Source organism: Miniopterus natalensis, chromosome 8 (genome assembly GCF_054644295.1).
Source record: "Miniopterus natalensis isolate mMinNat1 chromosome 8, mMinNat1.hap1, whole genome shotgun sequence".
Lineage (NCBI taxonomy): Eukaryota > Metazoa > Chordata > Mammalia > Chiroptera > Miniopteridae > Miniopterus > Miniopterus natalensis.
In genome coordinates, this window is record NC_142088.1 from 81,608,557 (window position 1) to 81,631,062 (window position 22,506).

The following is a 22,506-nucleotide window of genomic DNA, read 5'->3' on the forward strand; positions in this document are numbered from 1 at the left end:
TCAGGGCAGGGTCACTGCAGTGCCTGAGCCAACCCAGGACTGCCCCACCCCAGTCCCTCTCTCCCTCTCGTTTCCCTGCATGAGCTGCCAGGTGGAGAGTGTCTCACCTTGATGTCAGGGAACTGGCCCAGGTACGTGTCCATGGTCAGCAGTGCCTGGTCCACCAGCTTCTGGTGGTAATCCATCCAGAGCAGGTCATTGTTCTGAAGGAGGCAACAACCGTGAGCATACCACAGGCCTGTCAGCACCCCAACCCGCAGCTCTCACCCCAGCACTTCAAGGCTCAGTGGCTTCTCAAAACCTGTTTCTTCAGCTGTAAAATGGGCCAGTAACCAAGGCCAGCAGGGCCTATGGGAGGGCCGAGCCCCCTGCCCCTGCTCACCTCAGCGATCTTGTTTGCCTCGTCCCTGCCAGGCCAGTCGGGCTCGTACACCTCCTGCAGGCACTCGTTCAGTTTCTTGGAGGCCTCGTGCATGGCTGTGGGGCAGGAGGACCATGCTGCAGCGAGGGCCATGGGGACCTGGGATAGGGTTCCCCAGAGGCCCAGGAGGTATAGGGCCTCCACACAGTCCTTACCCCTTCTCCACAGACTCTGGCACCTTTCCCAGCTCTTTACGCATCAGTCACACATGGGGAGGGCCCCTCCCTTCATCCTGTGAAGTCCAGCCCACCCAGGCCAGGTCTGCCCCTCACCTTTGACGGAGGCCAGGTAGGTCCGGAGATCCTTCTGCAGCCGGGTACCCTCATTCTGCGAAGAAAAAGACGAGAACAAGGTGAGGGCCAGGGGCATTCCCTGTACCCCACCCTCTCCTTTCTGCACTCCTGCATAGACAAATGAGGCTGTCCTCATCAGGGCATCACCCCCAGGCCAGGCCTGGCACCCAGCTCCACTCAGAACTCAGCAGCACCGCCTCTCTGGCCACAGACACATACTGAAAGCCCACTGTGTTCCCTGCACCATCCCTGCTGTGGGAGACCTGGGCCTTAAGGGACATTCATCCTGAGACTGTCAACACCTATCTGTCCAGACACTATTCTCAGCACTGTAAGGAAGTTAGGAAGACAGAGAACCCTCCCCCATGGACAGGACACTGGAGGCACGTTTACAATGGGACTGGCGTGCAGCAGGCCGGCCCTCACACAGCCATGACCCGGGTGACCAATGAGTACAGAAAACAGAAACAGGGGCAGGGGACAGGGGCACCTTGTTCCAAAAGCTTAGGTGGTGCCCACGACCAGCGGGCTCCTGCTGCATCATGCCAGGGATGGAGGGCACCCTACCAGGAGAGGAGATCTCTCGAAGGGGGTGGCCTCGCCCAGGTGCAGGGAAGGGTGGGGTCATGTCCAGGACTCTCAGGACACTGGCCCAGCTGAGAGAGAGGGTGTAGGATGTCAGAGAAAAGGTTGAAGAGGGGGGTGGGCCAGGTAGTGAAGCTACCATCGTGCTGGACCTGATCCGCTGGGGGTCACTCTCCAAACACAGCTTCCCTTCCTGCCAAGCCTCCATCATCCCACCCCGTCCCCACCGGCCCCCAGTGCCTGCATATACTGCACCCTGAGGAAGGCGTCGCCCCTGGTGTGAGGTGCTGCGCTTGCCTGGACACCAGGCTGTACCAGGGCCCCTTGTGCCTCCCAAACAAGGCCACACTGTCAGTAGGCACATGGGACACAGCTGCACAAGGAGTTGCCCAGAGTCTGCTGCCCACGTGCAACTGCAGTTAGGCCTCTAAGCCAGCTTCGAGGGCAGTCTCCAGGGTCGGACATAGCCTTTCCCCATGGAGCTGCTTCCCACAGGGCAGGGCCCAGGCTGGCCAGCACAGAATTGTGCGCTCACTTCCACACTGGCTCCTTCGGCCCCCAAGTGGCTGTCTGGGAAACCAGTCCTAGCTGCCTGGAGCTCTAGCACACTTCTTGCAGAGCAGCTGGAGGAGGGTGAAGTTCTGCACCCACTAGCCCTTGGCCTGCTCTCCGGGCTCCAGAGTCTGGAAGGACACCACAGCGCAGGACCAGCGCCTAGCACAGCTCTGTGGTGGCAGCTTGGCCAGCACCCAGGTCTCTGCTGTACCTCCCTCCAAAAGGTGATCCCCACCACCCCTGAAGACTGAGTCCCCATCTTCCCAGTGGGTCTAGGGGGTAGGGGCATCCCCTCCTGCGTGGCCCCCGTTGGCTCCAGCTGCCTCTTGCCACATGCATCAGTGCCAGAGGAGCTCTGCTGACAGCCAGGAATGCCTACCTGGAGCAGAGCCTGGGTGGGCCCTGGGATAGGAGGGGTAAACAAAAACAGCAATGATGAGTCCTGGGGTGCAGGCTAGAGTGGCCCCCTAGGACTCTGGATGCTGCCGGGGCTGCCGGAGCTGGGTTTATAGGACTCAGAGACAGGGAACACAGCAGACATCCAGATTGCTCAGAGCAGGAACAGAGAAAGGGATGCACTGTGACTAGTGGTAAGTGGGATCAGTAGGGGATGTGAGAACAAGTGACATCAAAGTGACCTACACCCTCTCCTAAAACCCACTTCCATAGGAAGGGCTAGGAATTTGCTTCCTTGAAGACCATACTCCCTGCCCTGCCAGCCCCTGACCAGCGCCAGGCCCCCTGTGCTTGGGATTCACAGATAAAGAGCAGGAGGCCTCAGCTTCCAGACTTCCCACGCTCAAGCTTCACCCACTTTCCCAGGGTCCTACCAGCCCCGCAGGTTGGCAAGGCTAAGCCCACTTCAGCTCCCTGAATTCACTCCCTCCAGAATAGAGACCCTCCCAGCTTTCTAAATCCTGACACCCACCCCCAGAGCCCAGTCACCCCCACACACCAATCAAATCCAGAACTGCCTGGCCACCTAAACCCCCAAGGGAGGTTACCCCAAGCCTCAAATGGAGAACCCAAGTTCACCCCCTCCTGCTACCACCCCTGATACCTGAAAAGCCAGCCACCTTACCCAACCTGAGGGAGGAAAGAGCACCAGCTCAAGTGGCCACTCCATATCCATAGCCAGGGAGCTACCAGCACTGGCTACCTTAGCCCTGGCCTCACTGCCCGGCCCCTCTGCCCAAAGATCAGCGAGTGGCTCCTGGCCCAGAGGCATGGTTCTGAGCAACACATGGGAAGAGCAACCCTCTGGTCAAGCTGTGAGGCCAGGCCACGGAGAACCTCAGCTCCCAGACTGTGCTTTCCTCACCTTCTGCCAAACAGCCCAGCCTGCTCTGGGGCAGCCCCTCACCCCTACCCCAGGCTGCAGCTCAGCGGCTGCCCTAACACTTCTCTCTAGGCCAGCCAGTTGCCCTCAGAACTGGGGCTCAGCTCTAGTGTGGGACCCTGAGAGGAAAGACCTGCATTTAAAATCCTGATCCCCACACCAGCTGTGTGGCTTTGGCAGACCAGCTTAATCTCTCTGAGCCTCAAGTGCCTCATCTGTAAAATGCAGAGAACACTAGCATCCGTTCAAAGACGGAAGGCTCACATATAAGGCACATCACAGTACCTGGTCCACAGCAGGTACTCTAATAACACAATGCCCAAAAAACTTTCGCAGGAGCATCCCACCACTGAGAACATCAGCTGAGCAGGGGATGTGCTCTAAGGGCTTACAGGAGACAGAATCAGAAGCAAACGCTTCAGGTTTCTTGTTCGACCATCTATTTCGCAGATGAGAAAACTAAGGCCCAAGGAGCAGGGGCTCACTCAGGACCACAGAGGCAGTCTCTGCCATGGTGCCTACAGAGCCCTGAAACACCTCCTATTGATGGTCTGGCAGATAAGCAGCCATGGGGGCTCCTATCCCTGCCCCGGGAGTCTCTCAGCTAAGCTCCTGAAGAGGCCCTTGGGCCCTCTCCCTGCATGCTCCCCAGCTCTCTCCCTGCATGCTCCAGGGCCCTCTCCCTGCATGCTCCCCAGCTCTCTCCCTGCATGCTCCAGGGCCCTCTCCCTGCATGCTCCCCAGCTCTCTCCCTGCATGCTCCAGGGCCCTCTCCCTGCATGCTCCCTGGCCCTCTCCCTGCATGCTCCCCAGCTCTCTCCCTGCATGCTCCAGGGCCCTCTCCCTGCATGCTCCAGGGCCCTCCCCCTGCATGCTCCCCAGCCCCTGGCCAGTGGGTTGTCAGAGTTCTCCAAAACAAGGCACCTCTAGCTGAGTTCCATTCCAGCTGCAGAGGTGGTGGGTGGGTGCCTTCAGTTCATTCTGAAGCCTCAGACATGGACAAGGAGAAGAGAGTGGCCTGGTCCCTCCCAGTTCCTAGTCTGTGCCCAGTGATCCCTCCTCCAGGAAATCTCCTGTGACCTTGCCAATCCCTTTCTCCAAGCTCCCCTGCTCCACATATTTAACTCTTGACAGTTCCCACCTGGCAGCCACAGTCCATTTTTCACAAGCTCCCTAAGGCCAAGGGCTACCCACACTCACCAGCTGCTTATTGAAATTCTGGACACACTGTTCAAACTGCTCATCCTTTGTCTCATCGGCCTTCCCCAGTTTCTGGAGGACCTGCAGAGGCAGAGGAAGAAGAATAGAGTGTTGCCCTGAGAAAGAGACTAGCCAAAGCAAGAATGCCCAGTTATCAACACCATAGGCCCCTCCCCAAGCCAGCAAAGGTCTGGGAGGCCCACGGCCAACAGAACCAGCCCAGGGTGCTGGGACCATCAGGGCAGAACTAAGTCCATCAAGTCTTGAGACCCACCTCTCTCCAGGGCCTGTCCACCAGCCAAGAGGAGGAACTTAGGACAGGTTTGCTGTAGTGACTGAAACCAGGAGGAGGGGGCTTCAAGACAGGGTAAGGAATCAGACGTCCCTCACTGCTGATCTCACACTGCACCCCTGGGTGCTCCACCCCCACCCTGGTGGCTGAAAAGTGAGCTAATCACAAGGGCTCCCCGACAGGGCTCCATGTCCTGGACTCAGTCCCTGGGCTGGGAGGTGACTACCCAGGATGAGGAGGGCAGGGGGTGGCCAGGGGTCAGGCTCTTCATGTCACTAGCAGTCAGCTCCCAACCTGACTAGATTCTCAGGTATGACACACTCTAACCACCTGCTCCCTTGTACACAGCCCAGGAGGCTATACAGGGCACATGCACACAGACTCTCTCTCTCACACACACACACACACACACACACACTCACAGCCCACAGGGTCACAGCCAAGGCCACACTCTGGGGAGGAGTGGAGGGCAGGGGTGGGGGGTGGCAGAGGTGGAGGGCAGAGGTGGTGGGCAGAGGTGGGTAAAGACAGAGAGAGAGAGACACCTAAGGCCAGAACAGGAGCCTCAGGTTCTCCCAGATTCCCCTCTTAGGCCCTGCTCCCTCCAGAAAAGGAGGAGAGGGGGAGAAGAGGGGAAGGGGCAAGGGGGACAACTGGACAGAGAGGCACAAAATAAAGAGGCAAGGAAGGAGGGTGAGGGCCATGGGAGAAGAGCAGAGAGAGATGAGAGGGAGGGGAGCAGAAAGGGGATGCTGAGGCGGAGATGGGGGTAGGGTTTGCAGGGAAAGGGAAGCTGAGACCAAGGCGGAGACAGAGGCTGCCATCTACAGCCTGGGCAGGCACCTCCATGAAGCGGCACAAAGAACAACACTAACATGTTCCGCAGAGGCAGTGGTCAAACCCCAACCAGAGTGAGAAGGAAACAGGTGGCGGTGGGCGTGGCAGGCAGAGGGGAAAAAGCTGGGACGGGCCAAGGATGAGCACCCAATAGGGCTGGGCCGCACGGGACCAGGGGAGCCACCCAGCAGCTATGAGGCCAGCAGGCCACCACCAGCACTCCCCTCAGCTTTGTTCTCCCTCCAAAGACCCTGAAGTGCACTACACTGCCTGGAGCACCAGCTCTGCCCACCCAGGCTTGGGTCCTGAGGGGTGCCCAGATCCAGAGCAGACCCCGACCCTTCCCACCCAGACTGGCCCAGGAAGGCCTGTGCCTCCCTACTGCTCCTTCTATGACTGGCCCAGGAGCCACAGCAGGTCAATCAGCTCTCAGGTACTCTCTCTTCTCTTATCACGTAGTACATTTGGCCACCTCTTGTCAAGCACCTGCTCTGTGCCCAGATCCAGGCACCTCTGCTGGGGCTGTAGACATTGGTCTAGCCCCAAGAGAGAGGGAGGCACATATACCTGTAGGAGCCCAGGGCAGAAACTCCATCTAGTCTGGGCAATGAAGGAAGACTTCCTGGGGAAAGCAGCAGCTCAGATGGAGAGAGAGCTTACAGCAAAGGCAAGGAGATCAGAAAGATGAGGTGCATTACCAAGGAATTTCCAATCACTCAAGGCAACTAGAGGCCACATAGGATAGGAAGGGAGAGTGTGAGTTGCGGGAGAGGCAGGGATGGGCACTGGGGGGTGGCCCATGAACAATTCTGTGATGCACGGTCAGGATATAGTCTATTGGGCAAGTGCAGCAGGACCAAGTGCTGACACTAAGGTAAGGGGAGGAAAGAAAAAAAGCCACCACCACACCCATGGGTCCCATTTCCCATGGCAGCCACCTCCATCTGGTCCTGTGGAAACACAGTGGAGCTGCAGAGGTGCCTGAACTTAGGTAGGTAGTTCACCCCTATCAGGTGCCCACCACCACCAAAGAGAGAAATGGACCCATGGGAAGGAAAGAATGTCCAGAAATCAGTGAGGCCACCAAGTAAGCCAGAGGGTCCCAGCGAGCAGGATCAGAGTCTGGCCAGCCCTCCAACCTGGAGGACCAGGGAGGTGGACTGTCCACCCCAACTTCTCCTTCCCCCTGAGGAAAAGCACTCAATCAGCAAAGATCTACACCTGCCATCCGGACTCTCAGTGCGCACAGAGACACACGCCCGCCCCATTCCAAGATAGCTGTGTGCTCCAGCAGACGGCCAAAGCCAGCAGGGAGACTTTAGGACTTAGGAGAGGCCAGCTACAGTGAGGCCAGGCAGTGAGAAGACCCTGGAGCAAAGGGACTCTTACTATCTTCAGCCTCAAGGGCTTTGTCTGGAAAATAAAGAGAATGTTAGCACCCACCTTAAGGCTCATGTCTGTATAGCATGTCTCTGTACCTGGCCCACAGCACATATTCAAGTAACAGTGAGCCCCTAAAACGCCTTCAGAGCAGCCTTCACACAACTGGGGGCCAGAGCTGACAACAACTAACCCTCACACCAGGTCCAGAATGATGACATCTCAAGATGCTGGACAGAAGTCATACGCACACACTGTTCATGTGTGCAATGGCATGCATGTACACACAGCAAACTCCTATTCATCCTTCAAAGTCTTGCTCTGGTGATACCTCCTCCGTGAAGCTGCCCCAGCTGCGGACCACTCTGTACCACTTAGGGCCTGGGAACTATTCTCCTCACTGCTGTGCAATGGTGCCCGAGTGTCTGCTGCTGGCCCTACCCCAGCCACGTGAACAGCCTGAGGTCAGGGACAGTGTCCAGCTCTCTGTCCCCAGCTCCTATATAGGGCTGGGCACAGGGCAGACACACATGCTCTTGGTGGTAGCTGGTGAAGCCGAGCCATGGGCTTTGAGGGCAGAGCCGTGACCTTGAACAAAACATCCCATCTCTCAACCTCAGGCCCCTCTTATGGTCATGTGCGAAAAGTACTCAGCCTAATGCACGGAGAGCTTGCCAGGAGAGGCAGCCACCAGAACTAGAATTGGCATTTGTGTTAATCTGATGCCTGGTAACCGGGGCTGGCTCCAGTGGGTCCCAGCCCTGAAGCAGCAGTGTGGAGGAGGTAACCAGCTCAGGAGGCCCTGGGTGACCTTGGGTAACTACTTAAACCTCTCAGTGCCCCACCTCTGACACGGGAGTAATACCTGTAACCACAGCATGACAGAGGCTCAGAAAACAGCCCAGTAGATGCACGCTGGTCTTGGCCTTGTCTAATCCTCATTTAAATCTCCCCCTATTTTAGAGATGAGGGAAGGAGGGCGATGGCTTGGGTCCCTGTCTGCAAGGGGCTCCCAGTGTAGCTACTGGAAGAAAAATCCATCTGAGCCCACCTGCCTGAGGGCAGGGACCAGGACACAATTCAGTCCGATAAAAGCCCACAGCCTCAACTGCTGCCTGATTCCTATTCCCACCCTCCAAAACTGGGGCTGCGCCACACCCCAGCAGCCGCTGGGTGCCCAGACCACAACCCACTCCCTCCCTGCCATCTCAAAGCTGCTTGGCCACTCCAGGATCTGTGCCCACCTCCATGGGGAGGCCCTAAGGCTGCTGTCTCCAGTCCCCACCAGCCCCTCACCCAGGACGGACACACACACACACACAGACCCTCCACCAGCAGAGGGAAGCTGTGGCCAAGGCGTGGGCCCTGGGGACACAGGTGCTCCACCCATTCAGCACAGTTAGTGGGGCCTCCCTGTGTCAAGCTCACAGACAGACCACTGAGAGCAGCAGGGGCCTGGGGTGTCCAGGAAGGGCCCAGCGCAGGGCTCAGGGAGTGTAGGATGACCAAGCTGGGTTCTGAAGGCTGAGCACAGTTAGGTTAGGAGCGCCCGATGGCACAGTCAGGATTACCACTCTGTGGGGGGCTGTGCATCGGGGGGAGCCCAGGGCCTCCTATGCCACACTTCTCATGCACTTATCACACGTCTCCCTTTGTAATAAACCACGGGAGCCTTTTGCTGAGGGGACCGAGGACAGGCACACAGGCCCCACCACACTAGGTGTCAGCCCAGCAGGAGCGATCGCCAGCCATCCAGAAAGCCTCCTCTGTGTCACCCGGTTCCTGTCAGCACATCCTCAGCTCAGCCAGATAGGAGCAGGGCTGCAGTGCCTCCGAGTGACACTCTGAAGAGACAGGGCGGAGAGCACGGCTGGGACAGGAAGGAGCCTCCTCTGACAGCACCCACAGCCCGCCTCTGAACCTGGGCTGTGAACAGGGCCAGCAGCCCCACCCTAGGGGAAGGATGGAGGCTCACCAGACACAAGTGAATGCCCCTTGAATGCCCCTTGGGGCCCAGGCTCAGCAGGGGCTCCTTGTGGAGGAGAGGTGCTCTTTCCCCAGCCTCTCTGCCTCTCCGCCTCTTGGCTGTGGCCTTTCTCATAGCCCGGAGCATGGCCAGAGGCCTACCAAGCCCTGCCCTCTCCTCCCAGCCAGCACCCAGCCTGAGCACAGGCAAACCCTCGTGGACACCTGCCCCTGCACAGCTGAGCTGGGTGGCCACCAGACCCACAGCGCAGGAGGCCTGGGGCCGCTTACTTGAACCAAGAGAAGTTTATCACTTCCTGCCCACCTGAAGTGCTCCCTCCTCACAGGTGTCTTCACCTCCGCGGCCAGATGGCGGTGAGCACAGACAATTCAGGACCAGAGCCTAAGGTCTTATAGTGAGGACTGAGCACTGAGGACCACTGCTCCCAAGCTCCAAACCTGGAGGACAGGCACTGGCAGACCTTGCCCTGCCTGCACCATGCCGCGCCCGCCCGGAGTAGGTGAGTGTGTGCCGGCCGGCCTGCTGCGCCGAAGCTGGGTGGCCCAGCCGGGGCTGCCGATCCTTAAGCCTGGCCATCTCCTCTTGGGCCTCTGACTCCCAGAGCAGGCAGACCTCACCCTGGCAGTGACACATGCCCACATCTGAATGGCATGGCACAGGGCAGGGAAAAGTGCCTTCTAGAACCTAAGGCTGGGGAGGAGGGAAGACCGTGGGAGGCAGGGCCCACATCTGCAGTCAGCCCTGCTCTGAGGCGCTGGGCCATGGCCGGGTCACAGCTGCTGCCGGAGGCACCTCACTCGGCCACCTCTCCCTCCCCCAGAGCGCCCCCAGAACTCCAACCCACACCTACACACACTCTCACACGCCAGGGGGCTTCATCCCGCTCCCCGCGAGGGACCGCCACCCAGCTGCTGAAACCCCAGAGGGCCTTCACCTTCCTCATGGTCTTCAGCCCCTGCCCCGGCCTGGCCTCCGTCAGCCTTGGTTGGAGTGAGCCACACAAGTGAGGGGCGGTGCCACCTCACTGCTTCCTCCCAGCAGAGCTGTGGTCCGGGGACCACAACAACAGGACGCACTTCCTCACACCCTCCCACAGGCTCCCAGACGGCAGGGCCACACAGGTGGCAGGCAGGTGGAAGCCAGGTTTTCCACAGCTCACTCAGCACACACAGCTGGGCTCTGTGCTGGGGTGACCCCCAAGGAGGGAAGCATGAGGCAGGGCCACTGGAATAGGGCCAAAAGCCACCAGTGGCCACAGCTGCCCTCCCCCAGGCAGATATCCCAAGATGGGATATTCTGCCCGCGGCTCCCTGGGTTTCTGGCTGGCTCCTCACACCCAGGGCCCTCCTCCCCGTGCGTGCCCAGCCATGCTGGAGAGGGTGCTGACAGTGCGGAGCCAGCCTGACTCCCTGGCTGAGGTTACAGCCCCTGCGAGGGATCTGACACTGGCGTGGCCTAAGCCTGTCCCCACAGTCCGCCCGGAGCCCAGAAGCCATTCAGGCAGGGTCCCAGGAGCGCCAGCAAGGAGGAGGGGAGAGAGGTGAGCCCAAGGCCCACCCCTCACCCCCCACTACATGCCACCTGCCCCCCCCCCAGTCTGAGATAGAAACCTCAAAAGAAGCTGAAGGACAGCACAGCAAGCTGCTAGATACCCTTCCCCACGCACCAGGGGGCCACACCTGTCTGCTCTCTCTCTCCACCAGCAGTATGGACGGCTGGCTTATGTTGGCCGAATCACTGCCAAGCAAGCTGCAGACATTGGGACCCTTCACCCCTGAATACTCCAGCACACTTCCTAAAAGCGAGGATGCTCTTCTAAATACTGCAGCGCCATCAGCACACCCAGTATAAGCCCAGCACTTGTTTAATACTAGTATCATGCAGCCCATTCTCAAATATCCCTAGTTGTCCCCCAAAATGTCTCTGTTGTTTTCAGATCTGGGATTCAACATGGTTCACACATAGCTTTTGAATGTCATGTCTCGCCTCCTTTAATCCAGAGTACTCCCCCCACATACCTACTGATTATTTGTTATTGCATACATTTTTTTCTATTTCACGATACCGACATTTTTACAAGTATAAGCAAGTCACATAGAGAATGCGCCACACTCAGATTCTGATTATTTCTTTGTGACTACGTTCAGGTCAAAACACTGTTCTGGCAAGAAGACCGCAGAGGTGATGTGTCCTTCCGGCCGCATTCCAAGGGAGATGACCACTTGATTTGCTGTGCTTGGCCCCCCAGCGGGCAGTGCCCGCCAGGTCTCTGCGGTAAAGGAAACCTGCCTCTTGGTAATCGACTGGTCGTCTGAGGGGCGATACACTCACTGTGCAACTTTTCACACAGCACCTTTACTACCCATTAATACTTTGCTACTCAAAGCAGAGTCCACGGACCAGCAGCATCACAGTCACTGGGGGCCTGGCTGGTACAAACACAGAGCTGTGGTGTCCCCTTCCCCATCCCGATCTGCTGAGGGAGACCCTGGTTTAGCAGGTCCCTGGAGCTGAGTGCAGCCTGAAGGCGGAGAAGCACCGCAGCTCTTCTCCTGACCCGGCCGTCCCGTGATGCCACCCCGCTGCCACCTGTCCTCGGCAGGCCTGGCGTTCCTCAGTGGACAGCTGGCTGGGCCTCTGGGGGGAAGGGCTAGAGACGTCACCACGGACTCAGGTCTCCATTTTGCATTAATGAGTTAGAATCTACTACCCTTGTTATTCTTTCTGATGCTCAAACGCTCCTAAATCTGGCCAGTGGGAGGCTGTGGACATGTCCCTATTTGTCTTTGAGAACTTCCTTACTTCCTGACATCACAAGCTGCTCCAGGCTCAGCCCTGCTCTCCTTGCCCTGCCCCAGAATCAGCCATTTCTCCAAGGAGGCCTTGTTCCCTTCAGGGGGAGGTGTGCCCATGGCTGCAGGATGTCCTTGCTCCCTGGCATCTCATTCCATCTCCAGGCCACGCCAGCGCTATCTACACTCATCCCACTTTAGAGATAGCAGAAGTAATGCTGAGACCCTGAGGAATACGACACCTGGCTAAGCAGCAGCAGTCAGGACTCCGGCTTTGTGGTGGTGAACAGGTGTGGCTCAGAGCTCACCTGCACTGGCCAACCAGGCAGCCCGACAGCCCGACAGCGCCCTCTGGGTCCATTACTGCCCCCCAGTCCAGGCCCGCAGCCCAGGCTGCTCTGGCCAGTGCCAGCACGGTGGGGTTGTAGCTCTGGCCAGGCCTCTGGAGGGCCTTCCCTCCTGGGCCTCTTCTCCTACGTGGGCTCGTGGGAGGCACCCCACCTAGCGAGTGACTGGACGAGGCAAAGTGCTGAGGTGGCCTGGGGCTGGCCAGGGCCAGACCTGGGTACTCTGAATCCTACTCCTCTCACCAGGTGCCCCTCCTAGGATGTGGCTCTTGACCCCACGCTGGTGGGTGACTGCATGAGGGGGCAGCTTTGTCTTCTCATCCAGCCCAGGAACTCGGCCTCTCCCCGCAGAGCCAGAGCACTCACTCACAGAGAGGAGCCAGAGACTCTGCCTTCAGAGCAGCAACCCCCCCCCCCCCGCCCCGCTGCTGGTCATCACCACAACTGGGCCCTTGGCTTGAGAGGGGACCGTGGAGAGTGGGGCTAGAAAGAGAGGCCTGGCCCCCTTGGGACGGTGTCAAGCCCTGGACCCCTTGGCCTAGCTCCAGCCCAGCTGGAGAGAGTAGCAGCTGAGGCTCCTACTTGGGAGCAGCGCCCAGGGTCCATCCAGAGAGGAAGTTCAGGACACGTAGCTGAGAGGCTTTGGCCAAAAACAACGCCTTAGCCTCCTATAGCACCAAGAGGCTCTGCCTTAGAGCTTCTCAAAGGCTTGATGACTTTTTAAGAAAGATAAATATTGAAATGCTGGCCTTGGGCAAGAGCGAGGAACTGCATTCCATCCCTAAGAGGCAAAAATGCTCCTTAGCACCAAGACCCCACGTGCCCCCTCCACACACACAGGTCCCCTCTGCACACACACAGGCCCCATGTCCACGCAGCAGGCACACCCAGCACTCACATGTTCACATGCTGATGCTTACCACCTGTCTGTGCACACACTCACACATGTTCCCCAACAGGACTCCTGCAGGAAGGGGGCAGAAACCACGAAGACTGCCACAGAGCCAGGCAAGAAGCAAAGCCAAGGGCAGGAGGAGACGAGCAAGAAGCAGCAGAATCATGGAGACTGAAGAGAACAGAGAAAGGGAGCCAACAGCAGCCCAGGACAGAAAGACCCAGCGCTGGAGCACATTTGTGCACCCACACAGGGCTGCCCCTGAGAATCAGGCCTGGCCAGGTGCCTCAGTCCCCTCCCCTGGTCTCTCTGCCCCTCATCCTCACTCAGGACCTCTGTTCCCCCAGGCTGGCTCTGGGGGTGGGCTGTCTGCCATCCTGCCTTCCTTCTAGGGCAAATACTGGTGCAGCTGGGCTCACACTCCAGAGGGGACCCCTAACCATCATATTCCATATCTCAGCCACATGCCTGCCCAGCCCAGCAAGCTCCCCATGGACACCTGTGTACCTGCCCCTCCTCCTGGCTCCAATGAGCTTCACTGAAGTCACACAGCAAGGCCTGACCCCAGAGAGCCAGGTCCAGGGACCCACACTGAGGGAGGTCCACCAAGGCGACACCCTTACAGGTGGTGTTATGTCACCAGGGCAACCTCAGGTAGTGACTGTTGGTCCCATTTTACAGATGAAGAAACTGAGGCTCAGGGAAGTCACTCAGCTAATGAGACTCAATTAATGAGTGGCAGAGCTAGGATCACAAACCTGACGATTCCAAAGCCCCAAATCACCTTGTGATTCTCTAACAGGGGATCCACAGGCACTGTCTGGGGTTTACTGCCAAAGATTCAAAGTCAAAAATTTAACTGGTAAAGACAACACTTTTGGGACATAACTAACCGACAGTGTAGCAGAATCCCAAGTTTGCAAAGACTAGCAATGACATGTAAAGCCACAAAAAAACATTTTCCGGTTCCTGCTGGCCACTGAGGCTGAGCCCTCCCCGCCCCAGCTCCAGGGCCTCCTCCTCGGGATCCGCTCAGCAGAGTCCTTGTTCTGAAGTTGCTGTGCCGAGACCAGCCTGGAACAGCTGACTAAGGAAGCCACTGGTCTTTCTTGGGAGAGTGTACCTCTAAAATTATCTCCTTCCTCTTTTAGTGACTTTCTCTTTCCTTTATGAAATGCTGGCGAGAGGAAAGTGATGTTTGGTTTCCTCTTTTATGTCCTTAACTGGACACAAAAGCTCAGCCAGCCCCACAGTAATGCCTTGAAATGGGACTGGTTGGTCAAAAGCCCAAGTGCAGAGATGGCCTCCAAGCCCAGGCCCTTCCACGGCGACCTTGCCAGGGGGCAGCTTCACCTCACCCGAGCAAGCTGAGGGCTGGGGTCTCCTCCTCAGCAGTCTCTGCAGGGAGAAGGGAAGGCTCCCACCCGGGCCAGGAGTTTCCAGTTGACTCCAGGCTGAAAGACTCCCTCCCCCTCTCCTCTCTCACCCTCCCAGTGTGCCTGAAACTCCACCCCGTCCAGCAGATAAGCCTGAGTCCAGGGCAGGGTAGGGCTACCCAACCCCAGAGGAAGGCAGGGTGAGCTAGGTGGCTGGGCAAGCCTAGACAGAGCACAGGGGGGCAGGGGCAGAGGGGATGGTAAGGGCGCCCGGAGGGGCCAGACTGGGCTGGAGGTGGAGGCCACAAAACAGCAGCAGCCGCTCATCCAAAGGCATCCAAAGCCTTACAAGTGTCCCCTAGATCCTCTGAGGAGGTGGAGGGTTCCACAGAAGAAGAAACTGAGGCTCAAAGCCCCTGATCTCGGGGTTGAGTGAGTGAGAAGCCAGAATGTGAGCACGGCCATCAGCCCCCAAGCCAAGCAGTACCTTCCCAGGGGTGCTGGAGTCTGCCTGGAGTAGGCAGCACCTTCCCAAGGGTGCTGGGGTCTGCCCAGAGGAGGCAGCACCTTCCCGGGGTGCTGGGGTCTGCCCAGAGGAGGCAGCACCTTCCCGGGGTGCTGCGGTCTGCCCAGAGGCAGCACCTTCCCAGGGGGCTGGGGGCTGCTGGAGGAGGGATGGGCTAAGCAGCACTGGAGCCCTGGCTGGTGGGACAGGCTCCCCTCCCCTCAGGGTCCCCCACCAGACTGAGCCCATTCCTAGCCTCACAGAGCCAGGAGTCCACAGGAGGCAGGAGGGCTTCTGGAGGGGCCAAAACCACCCAGGCCAAGGCTGGCCCCCACCTTGTATAACCCAGGGCTACGCAACTATGCAGACTCCCTGACAGTCCTCTACCACCCAGCCTACATGCCAGGGGAAGAAAGGACTGTTTGCTGACTGCTGCTCCTCCTCGGTGGCCCCCATCTAACTTCACCCCTCACAGCCCAGACCCAATGGCCCCTTCAGCGAGGAGCTTGCACCCTGGACACCAGGCCTTGGCCCCTGGGCTGTGAGGACTCCACTCTTCTTGGATGCCCTCCCCCAGACAGACTAGCTCTGTTCTGCAGGGAGCAAAGCAAGGTCCCTGTCCAGGAGACCTGTTCAGGGACACACTGGTGCTCTAAGTCTACCAACAAAAGTCCTGCAGAGCCCACGGGGGAGGGGGCAAGGGAGGTGCTGCTCTTAGGGAGGGGCTCAGGGAAGTGACATCTGCCACCTGAGGACGGAGGCCATGCCAGGCAGAGGGTACAGCAAGCGCAATGGCTTTGGGGTGGGAAAAGCAAGGCCAATGTGTCTGAATAGAGGGTTGTAGACAAAAAAAGGGGGGGTTATGGAAAGTAACCTCCCAGGGTGATCTGCTCATAAATTCCAAACTGTGCAGGTCATGGTGGGTGGTTACACCCCAGGCACATAACTTTTTTAGGGAAAGGCTGGTCTTTGCCTTAAGCTGGCCCTGCCCATCGGTTCTGTGCATGTAGGTTAATGTGCCTTTGATACAGCAGCAGAAAGACCCCTCCAAAGGGGTATTAACCCTAGAGAGCACCATCTCCAAGCCCCACCTTGCTTCTCCCACCTTCGTTCTCCTTCCTTTCTTCCCTTCCCTCCATAATTTCAAATGCATGAAAGAAGGTACAAAACCGTATTTCTCCGAAACACTTGAGATCTTGCTCCCCAGCATATATGCCATCAGTTTGGCTCAAATAAACTCACAGATTCTCTAGAAGTTTGGACATTTCTTACAAGTACATTGAAGCCCTTTGGCCTGACCTCCGGGTTTAAAAAACCTCAGGCTGCTGCGAGGACACACTGCAGAGCAGGATGGCACAGAGCTGGGTAGAAGGCAGCTGCAGTGCCAGGTGAGAGGCAATGGAGGCCTGGGCAAGAGCAGGAAGTGGTGAGCTGTAGTCAAATAAGGGGTGAAAGAAGTGATGAGGACTCCAGGGCATGAGCCATGAGAAGGAAGGAGATGTCACCGAGTTGGGGATACCTGGAGATCATGGTGAGCTTGAGGTACCCAGAAATGTCAGGGAGGGAGGTGGGAACACACCAGAAAGAGACTTTGGAGTGGTCAGCACAGACCCCATCATCAGACTCCTATCACTCCCCATTCCCTGCCCACCTGCCTCAGTCACATCCACTCCAGCAACCAGCTCAGGGCGGTGACCAGGTGGGGAAGAGCACCTCCTGCTCTGGACCCCTAGTGGTGGGAGAGACCCTGGGCACAGGTACAGGGAGCAGGCCCAGGCTGTACAACCCTGGCAGGGAACCCCCTTCCTGAGCCCTGAGCCACACCAGGAAACAGAGCCAAGGCCTCTCTGTCGGGGGGTGTTTGGGGCGGATAATGTGTGGTTGTATAGGTAAAGAGCACAGCTCAGAGAGGTGGCTGGTTTCCTTCCTGCCCCATTACCACATCTTGACCCAAGATTCCTCCCACCCAACCCAGAAAGCTCTGGGAGCCTCTCCCACCTAGTCCCACCCTGCCCCCTCCCCACCACCCAGCCCACACATGCCTTTCCTGGCGCCTGCCGCCTGCTGCCCAGCACACCTGTTCCCCATGACTCACCAGGGCTCACACAGGACATTCTTCACAGACAGCAAACAGCCCACTCCATCTCCCTCCCCTGGCCCAACATCCCCTCAGCAGCCTTCTCACCCCTCAGCTCTGCAGGGATTATGCAACATCCCCCACACACATACCCTGGCCCCTTTGGTAAAGGGTAAAATGATAAGGGCCCCATGGAAACCAAACAGCAGCAGAAAGTACTGGCTACTTCCGACTGCCAGCAGCCACCCGGGGCAGCCCAATGGCCCTTGATATTCAACATCCCAGAGCCACGCTGGATGCAGCCACTCTATGGAGAGGTTCAGAGAGGGCCGCAGACAAGAGCCACCCACTGGCCTTTGTGTCATGCCGGGTGGGGCCTTCAGAGGACAGGCATGCTCCCCCTTGGCCCAACGCTCCATACCACCTGTTCAGAGATGTCAGCACAGCCACCTCCAGGGTCACCGCCTGCCCACCTGTCCCCTGCATGCAAGTGTCAGTGCTATTCTCAGCCCAGGCTCCTGGATGCTGGCCGTCCACACAGGGGCAGAATCTGTGCCCCAGAGGACCCACCTCCCCTCATCACCTGCCTCCTGAGCTCACTGAGAGAAGAGCCTGGGTAGAGGAGCAGCCCAGCCCACAGCAGAGCACAGGCCCGGGGGAGGGGAGGGTGAAGGCCCTGCCAACACCCACCCACCTTGCCCGGGGGCCAAGCAAAGGTCTGACCAGTGGAAGACCATGGGACCATGGAGCCCCACAGTCTTCCTCAGGTAACTCTGCTTCCCCACTGATGCACCTCCTCTGAGCAGCCTTCCCTGACCCCACCACAGGCACGGACTCACGTGCTCCTCCAGATGCCCTCAGCCCTTGCGTATGTCTGTTCCTGTCTGAGAAGCTCAACCTAAATGTGCAACCGGGTCATTCATTCATTTTACCAATTGGAGCCCTCCATTTCCAGGTCTGTGTAATTGGAACTATTAAGTAGTACAGAAAGGAGATAAGATGTGTAGTATTTTTGTCAAATACATTATTGCTATTATTTTGGTTATTGTTATTTTTGTTATTCAAAGGAGTCACTTGATGCCCAGAGTCAGCTTTAAACAGCTCCCATCCAGTCCTGCCCACCCAAGTGCATACCACACAGGACACAGCAGTGAGAGGCCTGGTCCTCGTTCCAGCCCCCCCAATCACCGCCCCTCCTGTGCCGGGAGTTGTGCTAATGGCTGTCCTGCCTCCGCCCTGTGCTGTCTGTCCACAAGTTCCCAGTACCCGTGAGGGCACCGCAGGGACTCTTCACTCTGTGGATGGAGACCAAGGGAGAGGGACTTGCTGACTCTGGGTGGCCGTGCTCCCAGCCCAGGGCTGGCTCCACTGAATTTCACTGGAGCGAGGGGAGTGGGAAGGGACTGGAAGAGGAGGGGGTGTCTGATCAACTTACAGGTCAAGGGTCAAGGTTGGGGGGAACAGAGCAAAAGGGGTCCAAGAAGAGACCAGGGGAGCCACACAGCTGGCCCAGTCCCTGACAGGTGGAATGAATGTCCAGGGGACAGGACGGGCTTTTCCAGGCTTCCTCCTGCTGGCCCTGTACCTACTATTCTTGCGCTGGTGGGGACTGGGGAGGAAAGAGAAAGAGTGCACAGTGAGGGGCTGAAGGGGACACTCCGTCCCCCAGCCCAGAAACGCAGGTCAGCACAGTGGCCAGAGCAGGGGCTTCCCAGTCCCAGCCTGGGGGCCTTGCCTCCTCAGGAGTCCGTGCACAGGCTGCCAGAGTCCAGGACAGTCACCACTCTGCAGGTCTCAGGGCCCCACCTCTCCAACTGGAGGAGGGAGACGAGGACCCAGTGAGCACAGATACCCAGCTCTAGCTTCCCGGGCCTCAGGCAGAGTGTCAGTCGAGCCCCTCATATCAATAGCCTAAGGAGGTCCCTGCGGCCTGGCCCACATGCTTCCACTCAACACTTCCAGGCTCCTCCCAAAGGCTCCAGAAAGGCTGAAGCCGTGAGACCAGTGGCAGGGGCCCCCTCGCAGAAACCACAGCTAACACCAGCACACTCTTTCTGCCTGCTGGGGGTGGGGGGAAATGCATACTGTCCCTTCTCCCCAGGACCCCTTTCCCAGGAGAAGCACAGTTCAACCGTTAGGAAAAGCTGAGCAGCCACACAGAGTTTCCAATCCCTTTTGTTAAAAAAAAAAAGACAAAATCGAGGGAACGTGCCAAAGGAGGAGTGCAAAAGATAGCAGAGTGGGGCTAGGCCTGGGTCTGAATGCCCAGCTGCCTACAGGGGCAGGGGTCCAGGGGAGGGCAGGAATGGTGGGAAGTGGATGGGTCTGTGTTGCCACCTGGCCCAGGGCCACTACAGGCCCACAGAAGAACTGGGCCCGCAAGCTGCCACCCCAAACTTGTGTCCACAGGTACGAAACGGAGACCCTGTTCTCCCGTTTAATCCTCAAAAATAAGAAAACTGCAGCTCAGAGAAAATAGGTAATTTCCCCAGCGTCAAGGGCTTGGGAAGAACAGAGCTGAGCCTTGAGCCTGGGTCCTCCTCCTTGCCACACTATATAAGACGCTTTGCAAACCTTTCCCAGCCCTTCTACCCAGGAGACACGCACTCCAGTTTACATGGGTCACAGGCTCCATCCTTGAGGGCGCAAGGCCTAGGACAGATGGTCACCCCACTTCATGGAGGAGCAAAGTGAGAGGGGTCAGGCAGCTGGTCCCAGTCCCAGGTGGGGGTAAGAGGAGCAGGTTCTGGGTGTGTGGAGAGCCCCTGACTCTCAGGCCTCTCCCTCCGCCACGCTGCTCAGGAGTGGCACTGTGCTGGCCACAGAACGTGGAGGTGGCCTCCCCTGGTCTCGTGGGGCACACAGTGACTCTCAAGAGCAGTGGCACAAAGTCGGGACACAGGCATCAGGTTCTGTCCCACTGCTGACCTGGGTTTCCCAGGGTTCTGGCTCTGCTCTCCGCACAGGCCCCGCACACGCCTACTCCCAGGGCAGCTTTTGCAGTCTCCAGGCCAGTAGGCCAGGATCAGGCCCCAGAATGGGTCCCCCACCCAGTCTACCAGACCCTGGGCAGTGCTCAACATCGTCAGACAGGACCTAGGGCCTCCTCCAGGCCCACAGTCCACCCAACCAGGAGGGCCAGGCTTGGGAAAGATGGTGACATTCCAGCCCAGCCAGGCCTGCTTCCCGAACACATAGCTCCACGGAGTCCTCAAGACGGACAGCAGGGAGGACACGCTTAAATCAACTCCGGGCTTAGTTTAAGTTTCAGGAAAACAACAATATTTGGGTCCTGTCCCAGGTCCAGCAAATGCATCCAATTAATTGTGGATTCTTTTTCTTGGTTTAAATCATAAGACTCAACTTGTATTCCTGGCCATTTATGTGTCTTACATCTCCCCGGCCCCAGGATACCCCCAACTCTTTCTTTGTGGGGGTGGGGAGCTTTGGTGTCTGTGCCTGGCTCTCCCTCTACCCTAAGGCTCCCTGGGGAGTGTGGAGTTAAGCCAGCTCTATCCAAATACAACCCCCCCGCCCTGCCCTCTCATGGAGTCTTTGGGGGATCCCCCACATGGAAGGGCCAGCTCTGTAGGGTCACCTTCTCCTCTAGTGTGCCAGTCTCCTAGGGCAACCAAGTGTCCCAAGCTACACACACACACACACACCATGTGTGTGCCCCACAAAGGCAGCCCCCACACTGATTTTCATTTGAAAACACTTAAACATGCACATTTGCACTTTTATGGTTGTTGTTACTCCTCACCAGAAGATATTATTTCCAATGATTCTAGAGAGAGTAGAAGGGGGGGAGAAATGGGGATGTGAGACACATCAATTGGTTGCCTCCCACATGCACCCCGACACCTGCAACCCAGGTACGTGCCATTGACCAGGAATTGAACCTGAGCACAACGCTGCCACTGAGCACCACCAGCCACATATGCACTTTAATAGTCACTGTCACCCTCTAATTCCCTGGATGCAGGATGGCAGTGGCGGCACCTGGGAAAGGCCAACCTGGGGCCAAGACTGATAACTAAAAGGAGGAAATCCCAGGGATGCCGAGCCTCAGTGCTCCCATCCCTCAAAGGGAACCACGCTGAAGACCTGCTACACCTCAGGCTGAGAGAGACAAATGGAAAATGTGGCTGTAAAGTATAGAATGCCATGGAGATGCTAAGACTGTCCTCCCCTCCTGAACCATTAGACCTGGCTGGACCCACCAGGAGCTCAGCTCTGCCATCAGCATTGACAGGAGTCCTGGAGTTCACTGCACCTCACCAACGGGATCCACGCTGCGCAGTCCCAGACAGATACACTCTGGGGCCCAGAGTGGCTCAGCCCAAGTCTCTCAATCCCCTGCTCTTCTGCTTCAGGCTCCATGAAGGAAGGAAGGAAGGAAAAGAGGGAGGGACAAGGGGAGGGGAGGGGAGGGGAGGGGAGGGGAGGGGAGGGGAGGGGAGGGGAGGGGAGGGGAGGGGAGGGGAGGGGAGGGGAGGGGAGGGGAGGGGAGGGGAGGGGAGGGGAGGGGAGGGGAGGGGAGGGGGGAGGAAGGCAGGCCCCTCACCTCTGTCCCTAGCTCCCTGCCCCTCATCTGGCCTCTCAAACCACAAACCCACCTGGAAGCATTTGCCCTCCCAACCTCATGCAGTCAGGGTCTGACTTTCCACCTCAGGGAGCTGGTACCACCCCTGAGTCAGCTTCTCAGACTAGACAGGAAAGGGGGATGCACTGTAGTTCCTCTCAAGAATCCTGTCATACCCAAGACACATGGCTCAAATCACAAAAGCCAGAATGACACGTACCTGTGGGCTCCCACGGGCTTCCCCACACTGGCCCTCCAGGCAGACACTGACCACATGCACCTCCTGGACCCTCTCCACATGGGTCACAGAGCATAAACTGAGAGCCCAGGGAGGGCATGGCTTGCCCAAGGCCCCGAAGAGGGCAAGTGGTCACTGGGGCCCAACTCCTTTCTTTCTCTCTTCCGGCCTGTCTTCCTCCCACGCAAACCCCTTAACTGTCTTCTCCCCTTTCCCTGTTCCATCTCTGCTCCACCCTTGGCCAGCTGCAGTGTTCCAGGCCTGGGTTTCACCTCGCCCACCCATCGCCAGATCTGGCCCTGAGACACTGATCAATGGGCTAGAGGACATGTTCTGAGAAAGCTGATGCCACCTCACAGCAGAGAAACAGGAAAGCCACAGTAGATGGGGTGGGAGCAAGCTCCCACTCAGCCTCTCTCAACCCCATCTCTTGTGCTGTGTGAGGATCCACGTTCACATCCACACCTGAGTCCTTGACACCCCCACTGGGGATGCTCAGGAAAGGCTGAGCCCATCAGATTCCCCTAAGGAAAAGCTAAAGGCACCCTCTGCTTCACTGCCTCTCCAGCTACAATATCAGCTCCCTGGGTAGGGACTTGGTTTTGTTTGGCCTGCATCCCCATCCCTAGCATAGTGCCCATCACCTAGGGGATGCTCAACATTTGTTTCATGAATAAATGAATGAGTAAGCAGCAGCATCCCTTCGCTGATGGCCCAAGTAGAACCTAGAGAGGGGAGGTGACCCAGGCCCACGGTTTATGTGCAGGCAAGTCAAGACCACCGGGGAACCACCTGATTTGTT

General features: G+C 57.9%; 1 protein-coding gene across 11 annotated transcripts in view; it reads right to left on the reverse strand.

Annotated features, from left to right (window-relative positions):
• The window catches only part of BIN1 (bridging integrator 1), a 46,693-nt gene that overhangs the window by 19,360 nt on the left and 4,827 nt on the right, over nt 1-22,506 (reverse strand). For all 11 annotated transcript variants that reach the window (XM_087819932.1, XM_087819929.1, XM_087819925.1 and 8 more), the window contains exons 2-5: nt 4,394-4,474; nt 694-748; nt 383-477; nt 108-203 (exon numbers count right to left, since the gene is read on the reverse strand). In XM_087819932.1, the coding sequence (XP_087676058.1) occupies nt 108-203; nt 383-477; nt 694-748; nt 4,394-4,474 (327 nt within the window). The remainder of the gene's footprint in view (nt 1-107; nt 204-382; nt 478-693; nt 749-4,393; nt 4,475-22,506) is intronic.